This window comes from Sceloporus undulatus, chromosome 2 (assembly GCF_019175285.1).
Source record: "Sceloporus undulatus isolate JIND9_A2432 ecotype Alabama chromosome 2, SceUnd_v1.1, whole genome shotgun sequence".
Taxonomy (NCBI): Eukaryota; Metazoa; Chordata; class Lepidosauria; order Squamata; family Phrynosomatidae; genus Sceloporus; species Sceloporus undulatus.
In genome coordinates, this window is record NC_056523.1 from 23,109,716 (window position 1) to 23,123,809 (window position 14,094).

At 42.3% G+C, this 14,094-nt stretch overlaps 1 protein-coding gene across 3 annotated transcripts in view; it reads right to left on the reverse strand.

Annotated features, from left to right (window-relative positions):
• Positions 1-48: 48 nt before the first annotated feature.
• Positions 49-14,094, reverse strand: part of CAMK1 (calcium/calmodulin dependent protein kinase I) — a 51,563-nt gene continuing 37,517 nt past the window's right edge. For all 3 annotated transcript variants that reach the window (XM_042449310.1, XM_042449311.1, XM_042449312.1), the window contains exons 7-12: positions 12,946-13,021; positions 11,974-12,086; positions 11,790-11,868; positions 5,826-5,913; positions 4,505-4,601; positions 49-1,558 (exon numbers count right to left, since the gene is read on the reverse strand). In XM_042449310.1, the coding sequence (XP_042305244.1) occupies positions 1,500-1,558; positions 4,505-4,601; positions 5,826-5,913; positions 11,790-11,868; positions 11,974-12,086; positions 12,946-13,021 (512 nt within the window). In that variant the 3' untranslated portion in view covers positions 49-1,499. The remainder of the gene's footprint in view (positions 1,559-4,504; positions 4,602-5,825; positions 5,914-11,789; positions 11,869-11,973; positions 12,087-12,945; positions 13,022-14,094) is intronic.

Genomic DNA, 14,094 nt, shown 5'->3' on the forward strand with positions numbered 1-14,094 from the left:
TTCCCCCCAGCTCTTCATACACAGATGGGGCAGATAAAACTACATGAATTTCCTTCCATTTTTTTTAATACAAGAACAAGCAACAAAATAGAAACGTCAAGTTAGAAAGTTCCCCTTGAACCAAGAGGCTGGGGAGAAAGGACAAAAGGGTAAAATGGGGCGCTGTGAGCTTCAGATCTGGGAGGAGACTGAGCAATGGGATCCTTGTTCTGACGGACAGAGCCGATTTTCAAAGGGCAATCACACAGTACGATTTTACCTTAATCTGCCATTCCACTGGACATTGCAGCTGTAGCGGCCAGGAAAATGAGTGCTGGAATGCTGAGTTGCTTCTAATGCCAAGATATGTCAATCCTCAATCTCACTTTTCACTTCAATTTCATGCAAGCTGCCAAAAGTTTTTGAAAAGCTGAGAAAATATGTGTTTACGTACAGGTGCCCATTCCTTCCCTTACAAAAAAATTAAGCACACATATTTTTAAAAAATAGCTGCAGAACTAGTCTGGCAATGGACCAAAAGGTGTCCTTCCCCCCCCATCCACAGCTGACTTTTCTTCCCAGTCCTACTTGTAATCTGTAGCAAACAATGTTTGTAGCATGGTTTCCCACCCACCTTCAAAGCGCTGCTGGGAGAGAAATTGTAGGTGTTGCAGTAGTGGCGACTGAATACTACTACTTGAGAAGGGGGTGGGACATCATCGGTTGATGGCCAAATAACTTTGGAAGAGGCACAGCTGGTCCCCAGCAAAGTAATGCCAATTTAGTCTAGATTCATACTTTTTGTCAGCAGAAAAGCACAGCCCTTGATCTACAGAATATCTGAGTCCTTGGGAAGAGCTACAAATGACAGTAGCTCTTCTCCATAAACAAAGTAATTTCATTTTCCCCTGTAGATTATAATGAGAGCCTCACCTGGAGATACAAGCAACTGCAAGCCTTCCCAAATGGTGTTATCTGATCTTTGGCAGGGGGAGAGAGCTGCATATTTTCTGGAGTGCAGGGGGTTTTGACTAGGGAAAATCTTTACATTCCACGATCTTGTATACATCAGGTGTCCAAGTGAGCAATTGTGGGGCCACTGGATGTTTCTAAGACCTGCTGTCCATAGGATGGGGCAAGAAAGAGGCCACAATTGTTGACTTAGGCTGAAAGCTAAGGACAAGGCAGAACATGGCCAACAGAAAGATCCCATTAACTGTAGCAGGAAACCATTCTGTGGTGAGAAGCAGGTGAACATCTCCAGGGAAATGAGTAAGTTATAAAATATCAGGCCCACACCTCCAGGTTCAGGAGACTGTGATGGATGAAGGGAAACTTTCTATTCCCCTGCAGTAGGACTTGGCCGCACTTTACTGGGAAAGATGTGGTGGCAGTCCCAGACCCTTCCCTGGCTCTGATTGTGGCAACATGGGAAAGTTGGACTTGGAACTGCACACCCAGTGTACACGTTGGTGCTGGCACTGCCATCTCTTCCTCTGTTTGCCGAGGAACATTCAGTCCTAGGTTTGAGGGTGAGAGCTATTTCCCAAGGATTCCTCACTGCTACTCGAAGCTGGGCCTGAGAAGGAACAAAAAGAAAGTGCTGGGTCAGAGCTGGGCTTATTGTGAAGCACACAGTTTTACAACTAAGAGTGAACTAACCCCTATCTGACCAGAAGATTTGGTCTGATCAGGGCTGCTGCCATAATGCAGAATTTATGCAACTGGACGCCACATTAACTGCCATGGCTCAATGCTATGGAATTCTGGGATTTGTAGTGCTGTGAGATATTTAGCATTGTCTTTCAGAGACCAATGACACCACAACAAACTACAAATCTCAGGGTTCCATAGGATGGGGCCATGATAGTTAAAGCAATGTGCAAAGTGCATTAATTATGCCATGTGACAGCAGCCCAAGATACTCCATGGACAAATCCACATTTGGCTTTATAGCTAAAAAACAGCCCTGTTGAAAATACTTGGAACGTGTTTTAAGGATACAGACAGGCAAATTCTAGTTGTTTTTCAGTAATCACAGAGGACAACCTGCCTAGGTTAGTATCAGTATGCAGCCAAATGCCTTCCCATGCATCTTGATCTCTTATCAAGATAGGGGGAAAAACTGTCTAAAAACAGGATGGGATGCTTAACCAATTAGTATATTCATATTTAAGTGGCCTCATATTTAGTGCCTATAGACATTATTTTTGGACTACAACACTCAGAATGCCCTAGGCAATAATATGACATTTATGGCATTTTATGTGCTTTCTTGGATTTCTGTGGAAATTATAATTGGTGTGTGTGTGTGTGTGTGTGTGTGTGTGTGTGTGTGTGTGTGTTATCTCAAATACACATAAAGGAAAATACAATGAATACTGTTTTAATTCTATACATATTTTAATTGCATTTTAACTACTTTTTAAATGTTTTTATTTTAGTCCTTGTAAGAGCTTTTAAATGTGCTAGTTTTAATTTTGTAAGCTGCTGTGAGTTCCAATTATAGGCAGATTATAAATATATTATATATTCTCTCTCTTTGCTCCTATGTCAGCTTCAGCTTATTGCAATCCTATGAATCAGAGTCCTCCAAGAGACCTTCTTTTTAATGGTCCGGCTTGGGTCTAGCAAAGCTGGTGCCATGATTTCCTTCATTTAGTCTATCCATCTGTAATGCAGTCTTTCCTTTTTACCCATCACCTTTCAATTTTTTGAGCATTATTGTATTTTCCAGTGAACCATGTTGTCTCACAACATGTTCAAAGTAAGATAGCCATTTTGGCCCTGTGCAGACCAGCCTTAAAGGCTGGTTTGGGGACAGAGTCGGGGCGTAGCATCCACATGACACACGCCCTGACTCTGCCCACAGAGCAGCATGACACTGCGTACCGCTCCAAACAGTGTGCAACATCACAGTGCTCCTCTGGCGCTGCGTCCGCACAACGCAGCACCAAAGGAGCACCGTAAAGCCGTGGTGCCATGGCTATTGCACCCTGCAAGGCCAGATTGGGGCCTCAGTGTGCGGTTGCCACAACCCCAATCTGGCTGTAAAAGGGTGGCTGGAGGCACAGCCCCTTTGCCTTCTAGGAAGAGTTCAAGATTGATTTGATGTGTGATCCATTTAGATGTCTTTATGGCATATCCTCAGAACTCTCCTCCAGCACCACATTTCCAATGAGTTAGTTCCCTTCCTGTCAGCTTTCTTCTGTGTCCAGATGTCTGTGTCCACAGCTATACAAAGAAACTGGAAATACTATAGCAGGGATGATTCTGACTTTGGTATTTAGATATACATCTTCTCACTTAAGGATCTTATCTGGTTCCTTTTTAGCTGCCCTTCCAAGTCATAGGCCGGAATTCATTGCATGCACATTGTCTTTTTTTCAGGTGCTTCAGAGATTGGTATTCTCATCCTCTCTGGGCAGTGCCAAAAGCCCCCCTCCTGACCTACCTCAAAGCCCTCAAACAGGCAATTATCTTCAAGCCTAACAATCCCTGGTCCCTTTTCCTGGGGACTGTAATGTATATTGAATGTTTTCTGCCTATGGGTCATTTTGTTTTTCACATTGGCAGATTATTGTTAGAATTTGAATGTATTCCACTTCTAAGCTTGAACTATCTGTATGGTCTTTCTTCCTATTCATTTATCTCCTTCAAGTGTTACACAGCCTTTCCCAACTCACTTTCTTAAAATTGAGTGTTTGAGGCTCTTCCTTGAAGGCAACTGTCTTCCTTTTATCTCTTTCATTTAGTTCTTTAGTGTATTGCTTCCATCATCCTTTTATTTTGTCTTGATCACTGAGTATGTTTCTCTATTGGTTGTATAACATTCCTATTCCTGATTAAAACTTCTATTTGATTTCTTAGCTCTTGTGAAAGAAGTCTCTTTTCCTATCTGTTTCATAGTTTTCTTCTATTTCTCTGCATGGATTAGTATGACAGTTTTTTTTGACCCTATGCACAAATCACAGGATAGGATTTTGACCCTATTTCTATTACCTTTACTTTTTCTTGTCGTATGTGTGTGTGCATGTGTGTTTGTGCGTGTGCTTGTAGGGGTGTATGTGTAAAACCTACAAAAATGTGCTGTGGAAAAGTGAAAGAGGAATCATTTAGATTTGAAAAAAATCCCTGTACTTAGAAGGAAAGGATGGAATTGGGGTCAAGTGAAAATTGTTTCACAATTCAGTATTCACTCTTTCTGTTTGGTAATTCAGCTTCTAAATTCATGTATGCGTACATCTATCTATACATACACAGATAACATACCTGTGAATCTTAAAATCTTTTGTTCAACATTTTTCTGAAGAGGTAAAACGTTACTTCAAGCTTCTTAAGATTCGTGAGTATATCAAGTGACAATTCTTTGAAATTGCAATTAAGTATTGGCAATCAAGATTGATGGGTTTGAAGGGTTTTGTTTGTTTGTTTTGTTCAGCTTCCTGCTGATATCAGCACAGCACTTTCTGGGGAGCACTCCATGCCATCCAACTCCACCCTCAACTGCGCCCCAGCCTCTCACCATTGCTCTCCTGCATGGCTTGTCCAGGTCCGTCTTGGCTGGTTCCAAGCTGTAGTTTCCTCATATGTCTTACCACAGCAGTTGCATTGAAGGCTTGCTACATAAGAAAGGCAGTGGGGGAAATCAGATGTCAAGGTAAGAGATTCTGTAGCAAACAAAATACATTCTGGAAAAGACTTATACCTTCATTCACTCCCTATGCACTCTGGCCAGCAATCTGTGCAACAAAGCTAGCCCATGCACCCTCCAGATGTGCTAAACTACACTTCCCATTATAGCCATAGCAATGGCTGGGGATTATGGCAGCTGATGCTGAACATATCTGGAAGATACTGTCTTAGGAAAATGGTCTACACACCATGGACTGAAATTAGTTTAACACGTTGGTACCCATTCCCAGCACATTTTTGAGGAGTATATGTGAAGGGGTTGAGTTGGGATTCTCTTAGCAGCACTCAGGACCCTCAGTAAACTACCAGGATTCTTCAGTCTTGCAGATAGAAATGCACTTTAAAGTATATAGTATATGTAAGAGCCTCTTACAGATATGTCACATGCAAAAATTATCCATGAGAGTTGTAGAAGGGAAAAAATCATGTACATCCTATCCAAAGGAAGTGATACAGGGCTCTTCCAGGTGGGGTAAATGTATTGGAAAGTCCCTGCATTTGTCACTACAACTCTTGGGTCATTTTTGTTTTGTTTTTTTTTAAACGGATTGGACACTTCTGTTGTCCTGGACTATTTTCTGCAGCACTAGCTGCAATATTTTATTCCCACCCTTGGGTGGGTTTCTTTTAAATTCTGGAACATTATACTCTATAGAGTTATATTACTATAACTCTAAAAATCCTTTTTTTAAAGAAAGGAAGATATATTATATATTATTCTGATATTCCCTTATTTTACCTTCCTTTCTTAAAAAAATTATTTTTAGAGTTATAGTGCTGTAGGACATCAGTGAAACAGTTTTACACTATAACTCTATGGCCCTTAAGAAAAACTGCCCTTTGAACCATAGGATCACCCTGGCAAACCATGTCTTGTTTTTTTTTTTGGGGGGGGGGACTTTTGGAAATACTCTAGTGTAGATTCAAGAAACTGCTACAAAGAAGCTCCTTAAAAGAATGGCAAGAGTGGAGACAGAAATGACAAAGGACAAAACTGGACAAAATCCTGGGAGCTATAGCACAAGAACTCTTGATTCATTAGACCAGTCTGCCAAAGCCAACATTCAAACTGCAGTTTAGTTTGAGCAGAAACCAATTTGAGCCTCACACATGAAGAGACCCTATTGCTTGGGTACAAGAGATACACTCACCCTCCATTTGCTCTTGGCAAAATTCTTTCTCATCTGCTCACTGACTGACTGATGGATGTTCTTGTCCAATGCAGTGTCTCCAGCAATCCTGTTTAGGAGACAGAAATCAGATACTACAGTCTTCTTAACAGTGCCTCTAAAGACACTGGGGAAGTATATAAGACTTTATACCAAGTCAGTCTATTTGTGCATCTGATCTAGTGTTTTCTACTGCAGTGATTCTCTACCTTTGAAACCTTCTCCCCAACATTTTGGACTTCATTTTCTAGAAGGTCCAACCTGCATAGCCAACGATAAAGGATTCTAGCAGTTGCAAACCAAAACATCAGGAAGGCCAAAGATGTGACAACTACTGGTCTCCTGCACTCAGGGATGTAGCCGGGGGGGGGGGATTGGGGGGGCCGGGCCCCCCCCCTCCATTAGAAAAATGAATGGTGTGTGCTGCTGCGCCGCCGCACTCAAGCCCCATTAAAATGGTGGCACTTAGTCTGGACCCCCCCTTCCTAAAATCCTGGCTACGTCCCTGCTGCACTGGTTCACAACAGTTCCCCAGAATTTACATATAAAGTGGCAACATTTAATGTTATTGCTTCTAGGAAAGTGATTATAAATAGTAAATAGCTGAAATAGTGATATATTGGGCTTTTTCTTTTAAATATTAAAGCACAGATTTTAGTATGCCTGTATATACACATATATATCATGTTTTAGCTATGTGGTTTTGTCTAGAAATGTTTTTTTTTTCCTTATTGGCATCACTGTATACAGTTCTGCTGTCTGAAAAACTGTCATGGTCTTTCACCATAATAAACTTTCATATTGTAGTTCCCCTGAGACTCTGGCAGGAAGCATCATTTACGGTCCAATCTGTGAAGCTGGAGGCTGAACCCAGAAGTCTCCCCCATAGAAAACCTTATTGCTGATCAACAATCCCTCTCTCTATTTCTTCCACTCCTTCCACACATGTGAGCAACAGGGTAGTAGAGACAGGGTGCACAAGGTTGTGGTCCCAGAACATTTTGGCTAGCAGAATCTTTAGCATCATCTGGCCCGCCATGTTAGTTTTTGGAGTCCCCATAATAACTTCCTACTACAAATTGAGAATCCACGCCTCCCGCCATTTCATGGATATTCAGTCTCTCTCTAGCCTCATTATGTTTCATTATGTATATGCAAATACAATTATTTCAAAATCAAAAACAAATGTGAAATGCAGAACACTTCTGGTCTCAAGTATTTTGGATAAGGGATACTCAACCTATAACAGTATGGGAGCCAGAATGGTGTAATGGTTCCGATGATGAACTATGACTCTGGAGAACAGTGTTTGAATCCCCACTTAGGCATGGAAACCCATTGGGTGTTCTTGGGCAAGTCACACTCTCATGCAATGGTGGCAAACCCCCTCTGAACAAATCTTGCCAAGAAATCTCCATGATAGGTTCACCTTAGGATTGCCATAAATTGGAAATGCCTTGAAGGCACACAACAAAACAGCAGCAGTAACAGAGTATTATTAGAAGCTATCTCTGCTCTATTCTAAAGCATTTGGGGGTCGATTAGTCTTGAAGTGGCAAGTTCCAACATCATTGCAAAAAGAACTGCTCCTAATAGAGATGGAAATGTCTAGGATTTGCTTGAAATCAATAGTAGCATTTTTGGAGTCCTCCACAGAGTGGAGTACTCCACTCCATCTTGAAGCCACCTTGAATCTCATTTTTGGGGAAAAGTGGAATATCCATCAAATAAATAAATAAATAAATAAATAAATAAATGTGTTGCTAAAGAGATTGCCCTGGTAAAGTTGGACACTTCAAAATGTGCCACTGCACTACTGGTACTAGCATTCTCTGACACTGAGTGATGTTAAAAGGGGCTTGGCAAGATAGTATTACAGCCAAAATCAGGAAAGAAAAAAATTATACAAGAGGACTATTTCCAGTTCACCCAGATATTACCCCGTCTTTGGATGTATCTAATGTGAGCAGTTCCCAAGGACAGTGTTTTTTGGGCTTACAGAACTCCCTCTCCTTATTTGTTCACTTACTACCAAATCCAGTATCCTGTAGTTACTAGGTGAAAACACTTGTACTTCCCCAGATTTGTAATGTTCTGAGGAGCAGATTTTTTATTTTGTTGTTGTGGTGTGCCTTCAAGTCATTTCGGACTTATGGCGACACTAAGACAACCCTATAACGGGATTTTCCTAGTAAGATTGGCTGAATCCTCTGAGGCTGAGAGCATGTGACTTGCCCAAGGTCATCCCATGAGTTTCATGGCTGAGCTGGGAATCGAACCCTGGTCTCCAGAATCATAGTCCAACACGTAGACCAATATGCCACGTTGACTGTTTACGGCTTTTTAAATGTAAGGTGACCATATGTCATTTAAAAGGCGAGAGATAAATGTTTTAAACCAGGAATGAGAAAACTTCAGTCTGTGGGCTGAACTTGGCCCTGCTATGAAGCTCCAGGCCAATGAATTTGGCCCCTGCATTTGACCCCTCAGATTGAGGGCTCTCCATGAAGTCTTAGCCATATGAACAAGACAGAGGATCAGGACAGCAATGGTGCTGTTGTGGCATTAAGACTGAAGCTCCCTCTGCTTCACTCCTTCCTCACCTTCCCACTTAGGAAGGGCAAATGTGGAGTGAGTCCAACTACTCACTTAAATAGTGCCTGGAAAAGCAGCTCCTCAGGATTTTGAGTCTGCTTTGCCCACCTCTCACTATTCCCAAGATGGCAAGTGCAAGCAAAGCCACCTGCCTTCTACTGTAAGAAAGAAGTTGGCAGCACGAGCTTTTATAGACTTAAGTCTACTTCCTCAGATGCATTGGTCCAAATGCATCTGAGGAAGTAGACTGAAGTCCACAAAAGCGCATGCTGCCAATTTCTTTCTTTTAGTTAGTCTCATAGGGGCGAAACAGATGCGCAGGAAACCACCAATCGCACCGCCGGTTCCCAAGGCAGCTGGAGTGCTCATGTCATGACCACATGATAGGGCTTAAAGCCAGGAAGAAGTGGAAAAAGTGGCTTCTTTTTGAAACGGCTTTTCTCTGCATAAGGCGCCTAGAGGGCACTTTCCTGCTGGCTTCAAGGCATGTGTCATCTAAACGCCTGAAAGCCTCAAATCAGCCTGAAAGCACCTCTTTTTGCCTGTCTGTTTAGCTCCATAAGTGCTATAAGATCTCTCTAGATATTGATTCTACAGACTAACATGGCTATATTTTTGAATTCTGTCTCCTACTGATTACTCTTGTTGTTGTCTGCCTTCAAACCACTTCCAACTTATGGTGACCCTAAAGCAAACCTATCCTGGGTTTTTCTTGAAGGGATTACTTTAGAAATGGTTTGCCATTGACATTCTCTGAAGCTGAGAGAGTGTGAGTTGCCCAAGGTCAGTCAATGGGTTTGACTGACTCAGCAGAGATTTGAACCTTGGTCTCTTGGACTCAAGCCACATCATCACAATGGATCTATCCTATTGATGTGTGTGTGTTGTGTGCCTTCAAGTTGTTTCCGACTTATGACAACCCCAAGGTGAACCTATCATGGGGTTTTCTTGGCAAGATTTGTTCAGAGGAGGTTTGCGATTGCCTTCCCCTGAGGCTTAGAGAGCATGACTTGCCCAAGGTCACCCAGTGGTTTTGTGACTGAGCAAGGAATCGAATTCTGGTCTTCAGAGTCCCAATCCAATACTCAAATCACTAATCCAACTAAAATAGAACCACTGAACCAATTTTGGGAGAATGAGTCAACACTTACGTGGATCCAATGTTTCCTGCTCAGCCACAAAACCTTGGGCACTGGGTCTACTTTAGTTGAGACTACCAAAAGGATTCAAGCTAACCTGGGCTGCTTTCTTCAAGCAGATGAGCAAAAGAAAAATGAGCAAAAATGAGACTGGGGGGGGGATGCCTCTGGGAAAGCTGGATCCCTGTCATCTTCCAGGATCCAGGATGTGTCTCATCAATAGCTGTTACCAATCTTAAGACAGAATTAGGCAATATGTGGCCCACCCCAGATTTTCTTGCACCACAACACCCACAGTCCCTCACCATTGGCCATGCTGGCTCGAGCTGATGGGAGTGGTATTTTAATGTCATCTAGAGGGCTATACGTTGCCTATCCCAGCTTCACAGAGATGGCTATCTAATCATTTTGGTAGTGCAACAGCACAGCTCACAATCAGTTTTAGAAATGTTCACTTCTTTGACATGGGCTTCTGCAAGCTGTGTGCATTTTTTAGGATCTGGTTATTTTGACAGAATATTAGGTACAAAGAGGCATAGTGGGAAGAGGTATGTGACAAATGATGGGCAGTGGAGCTACGTGAAATAGAAAACAAGTCAAATTTGTAAGGTTTGGAAGCTAATTAAGCCACATATAATTATAAATAACTCCTACATGCAAGTTATTTAAAAAAAATAATTCTTAGAAATCTATATTATGCATCAGATGCAATCCATGTGTCATTATTGCTCATTCATTTAGTTTGCTCAGGCTGCAGCCTTAAGCAGGTTTACTAATATAAGAAACCCTGTCCAAAGTTTACCTTTCTCAACTCAGTGGATTTTTCCTTCTCTATAAACAATTTAAGATCAGGCTGTTAATATGTAAAACACTAATATACATGCATTGTGGTTGTGTGTTTTTTAAAAAATCATAATCTTTCAGTGTCAAGGTAATTAACAGCGAAACAGAAGAACATTACAAAGCTATACTACTGCATATAGAAAAAATCATAGGGAAAAAACAAACCAGCATATTATCAATGAAAACCTTCAAGTTAAAAGTCATCAAATGCATAAGCATGCAGAAAGATCATCTTGAGACAAGCTGTTGATCCATATGGTTTGGCAAAGCTTACTGGAGTAGGTCACTGCTCCATCTGATCCAATAAAAACTTTACTTGAGTGGTGATTCAAATCCTCCTCTGGTTGGCAGTAGCTCCCCATAATCCACCCATAGCAGCCATTAAACCATTTAAAGGCTGCACTTAATGATATTATGCAGGGCAGGGGAAGACATATTTTAGATTGGGCAATCTAATCTAGAGATCCTCTGACCCTCCAGATACTTTGGTGTATAATGACCATCAATTTCCACTCAGCCTGGCCAATTGCAGAAACAGTAGCTCAAAACGTCTTCTAGTCCAAAGGTTCCCTACTCCTCTTGCAACTTAAGGAGCCAGAGACTGAACTGTGGACATTGTGGATACAAAGCACAGCCTTTGCTACTGAGCTTTCACAACTTTTCTCCTAGCATTCTGCACTCTTTCGTACTTAGCCTCACAAGAACCTCTCATGACAGGGATGGGGGATAAGTGGCCCTCTAGATATGATGGACATCAACCACATCACATCAGGGGTGTAGCTATGTGTGGAGAGGCCAAATAATAATTCTGTTCCCCCAAATACAATTTTCCTTCAGTCCCCAGATTTCTAGCATTGTAGAAAGTGAGACGTTGAAAATTGTTCATGCCTAGAAATCTTATACTTGCTGTGACTGCATTCCCTTTGTAACTCTGCTTGCCCCTTTTCTTTGGATATCTAAACTGCATTTCTAATGCTCAACTTAGTTTGAATTACTGCACTGCAGAAATTTGAGGATGGAGGGAAAATGTAATTTGGAGGGTGCAGAATTCTTATTTAGGGGACAATCCTCTTATTTTGCCCCCTCCAAGTAGTCACACCTTGGTTTAATCACTAGCTATGCTGACTAGGGTTGTTGGAAGTTGCAGTCCAACAACATCTAAAGGATCATGCATTCTTTATTCATGCCCCATGGGATTGTGGTGCAATCATATGCATGTCATTCAGATGTAAATCCCACTGAGTTCAATGAGGTTGGCTCCAAAGTAAGTGTGTACAGCACTGCAGTCTGATTTCCCATCTTATAAAAAGAAAATGACTGAGCCTTGTACAAAACCAAATGGCAGACAGGACCTTAATTTTCCCCTTACCATGGGTGTTGTAGTGCTTGTTCACAGGTGAATCGCATCTTAGGATCCCTCTCCATTAAATGCCGGATAAAATCTTTGGCTGAAAACAATGTGAATGAATATGTGAGGCTAGTCACAATCTCTCCCTGCCCCCCCCCCCAATTTAATGTTGGTGTCCAGAGGCACCAGCATTTCTTTGCCTCACCTGAATCTGATATGTCATCCCAGTAGGGAGAGTCAAATTCATATTCAGCCTTCAGGATCTGTTCAAAAAGCTTTGTGTCATTCTCGTCATAAAATGGGGGATAGCCGCACAATCTGAGGACAAAAGAATGGGTACAGGGCATGTGTGACAATGAGGCCTGAGGGTATGTACCAGGTTTTGAGGGGGGAAATAAGCCTGTAAACAGACAAAACAATACGGAGAAGTGAGGTAAATGTGTGGGAGAGGGAGAGAAATAAAGAGAGCAGGTTACTTCCTCACCTGGAGATCAGAACTGTTAGACGCACAGTGTTAATAGAGAGAGGTAGATGTATCTTTATTAGGGTCGCCAAGCCCTTACTTAGAGACAGTAACCAGATCCTACTGGTGACATGTGTCAGTAAACCTTCATTTACATTGGTGCATGTGTTTTAATGTGGTGCTACTCAATCTTCAATCCTCTAGACATTTTGAATTTCAGCTCCCAGAATCTCTGATCCTTGGCCCTGCTGGGACTTCTGGTAATTGAAAGCCAAAGCATCAAGATGATCAAAATGTGAAAACCACTCAAAATTTGACAATAGACATTCTGGAAGGAGGTACCCACTACCTCCTTGTTCAACACCTGCTAGCCACCACCACAGGTTTATAATGCCCCACAGTCAATTAGTGGCAGTGGGGAGAGGCCTGGGTACCATTCAGCTGCAATTGAGTAGCTAGGGAAAAGAAATAGGTGTTGCCCTGCTTGACCTGGGATGACAATGGTTCTTTCTGGACTTGGAAGACCAGCTTAGAGACTGGAAAGCAAACCCAAACTTTGCTTACACTCTGCTATATTAATGCTAGGTATGGAACAGTATCTGCATCAAGGTAACAAGTGAATCTGAAGCTGTTCTGTTTCCTACCCCAGTCTTCTACTGTGGTGGGCCAAAAGGGGCATTTTGGGGTGGGGTGGAGTACCAATTCAGTACGTACAAGATGTAGGCAATCACTCCAATAGACCAGCAATCCACGGCCTTGCTGTAGGGCTTCTGTGCCAACACCTCAGGAGCTGGATCAGAAACAAGCAGTGGGGTGGGGGGAGAGAAAAAGTGACAGTGAGAAAGGGAAGAATTCTATTGTACCTCACATTGTCTATTGGGAAATGTAGCCCTTGTACTTAGAAGCTCCTGCTAAGGCAAGAGTGAGCCATCTGTGGCGCTCCTGATGGTGTTTGACTCCATCCAACACCTATCAATCTGAGGAGTTTATCAGACGCGAGATTTTGGCGATTTTTCCTGCCCAAAGAGTCACTTTTGCACAACCAACATTGCGCAATAAAGCGATAACGCGATGTTCTTCCAGACGTCATTCATTTCTATGGGAGCCTGTTGCGCAACGCTTCCATAGTTTTAGCGTCATTCCTCCCCTTTTTGGGCACTACGGGGAAAAAAGGGAAGTCCAGCATTTGTCTCTCATTATCCTTTCTAATGCGTTGCGAAATGGTTTGGTGTGGTAGGGAGTAACGCAACATGACACAAAAGTTACTGATTTCAAAGTATATATATATGCATGTTCTATATGTATAGGTATATGTATATGTGGGGGGGTGGAGGGGTCTGTACCTATAGGTAAATCTAATCTATGCAAGGGACCCCCAAGGGCCATCCAATGCAGCCCCTTCTTCTGCCCTGAAGGAATACATAGGATGCCAGAGAGATGGAAGGGACCCCAAAGGGTCATCCAGTACAGCCCCTTCTTCTTCTCTGAAGGAATAAATAGGACCCTCGAAATTGAAGGGGTGCCAAAGGGCCATCCAGTCCAGCCCCTTCTAACCCTAACCCTTCCCCCCCTCCTTTTTTTTTAAAGAGCCAGGCACAAAATGCCCCAAAGTGTGCACATTTTGTCAAATAAACCTCTTATGATCTGCCCTTGGCCCCATTTTCAACCCCAAAATGCAAGTTAATGCATCCTGTATCCCCCACTCCTTGCCACCCCAGAATGCCTCTTGCACATGTAATAATAATAATAATAATAATAATAATAATAATAAATTCATCACCTCGTAAATGCCAGAAAAGGATGCGATTGTCATGCGTTCTTTTATGCATTTAAAAGCAATTCAGAGCTATCCCTGAATTCCTT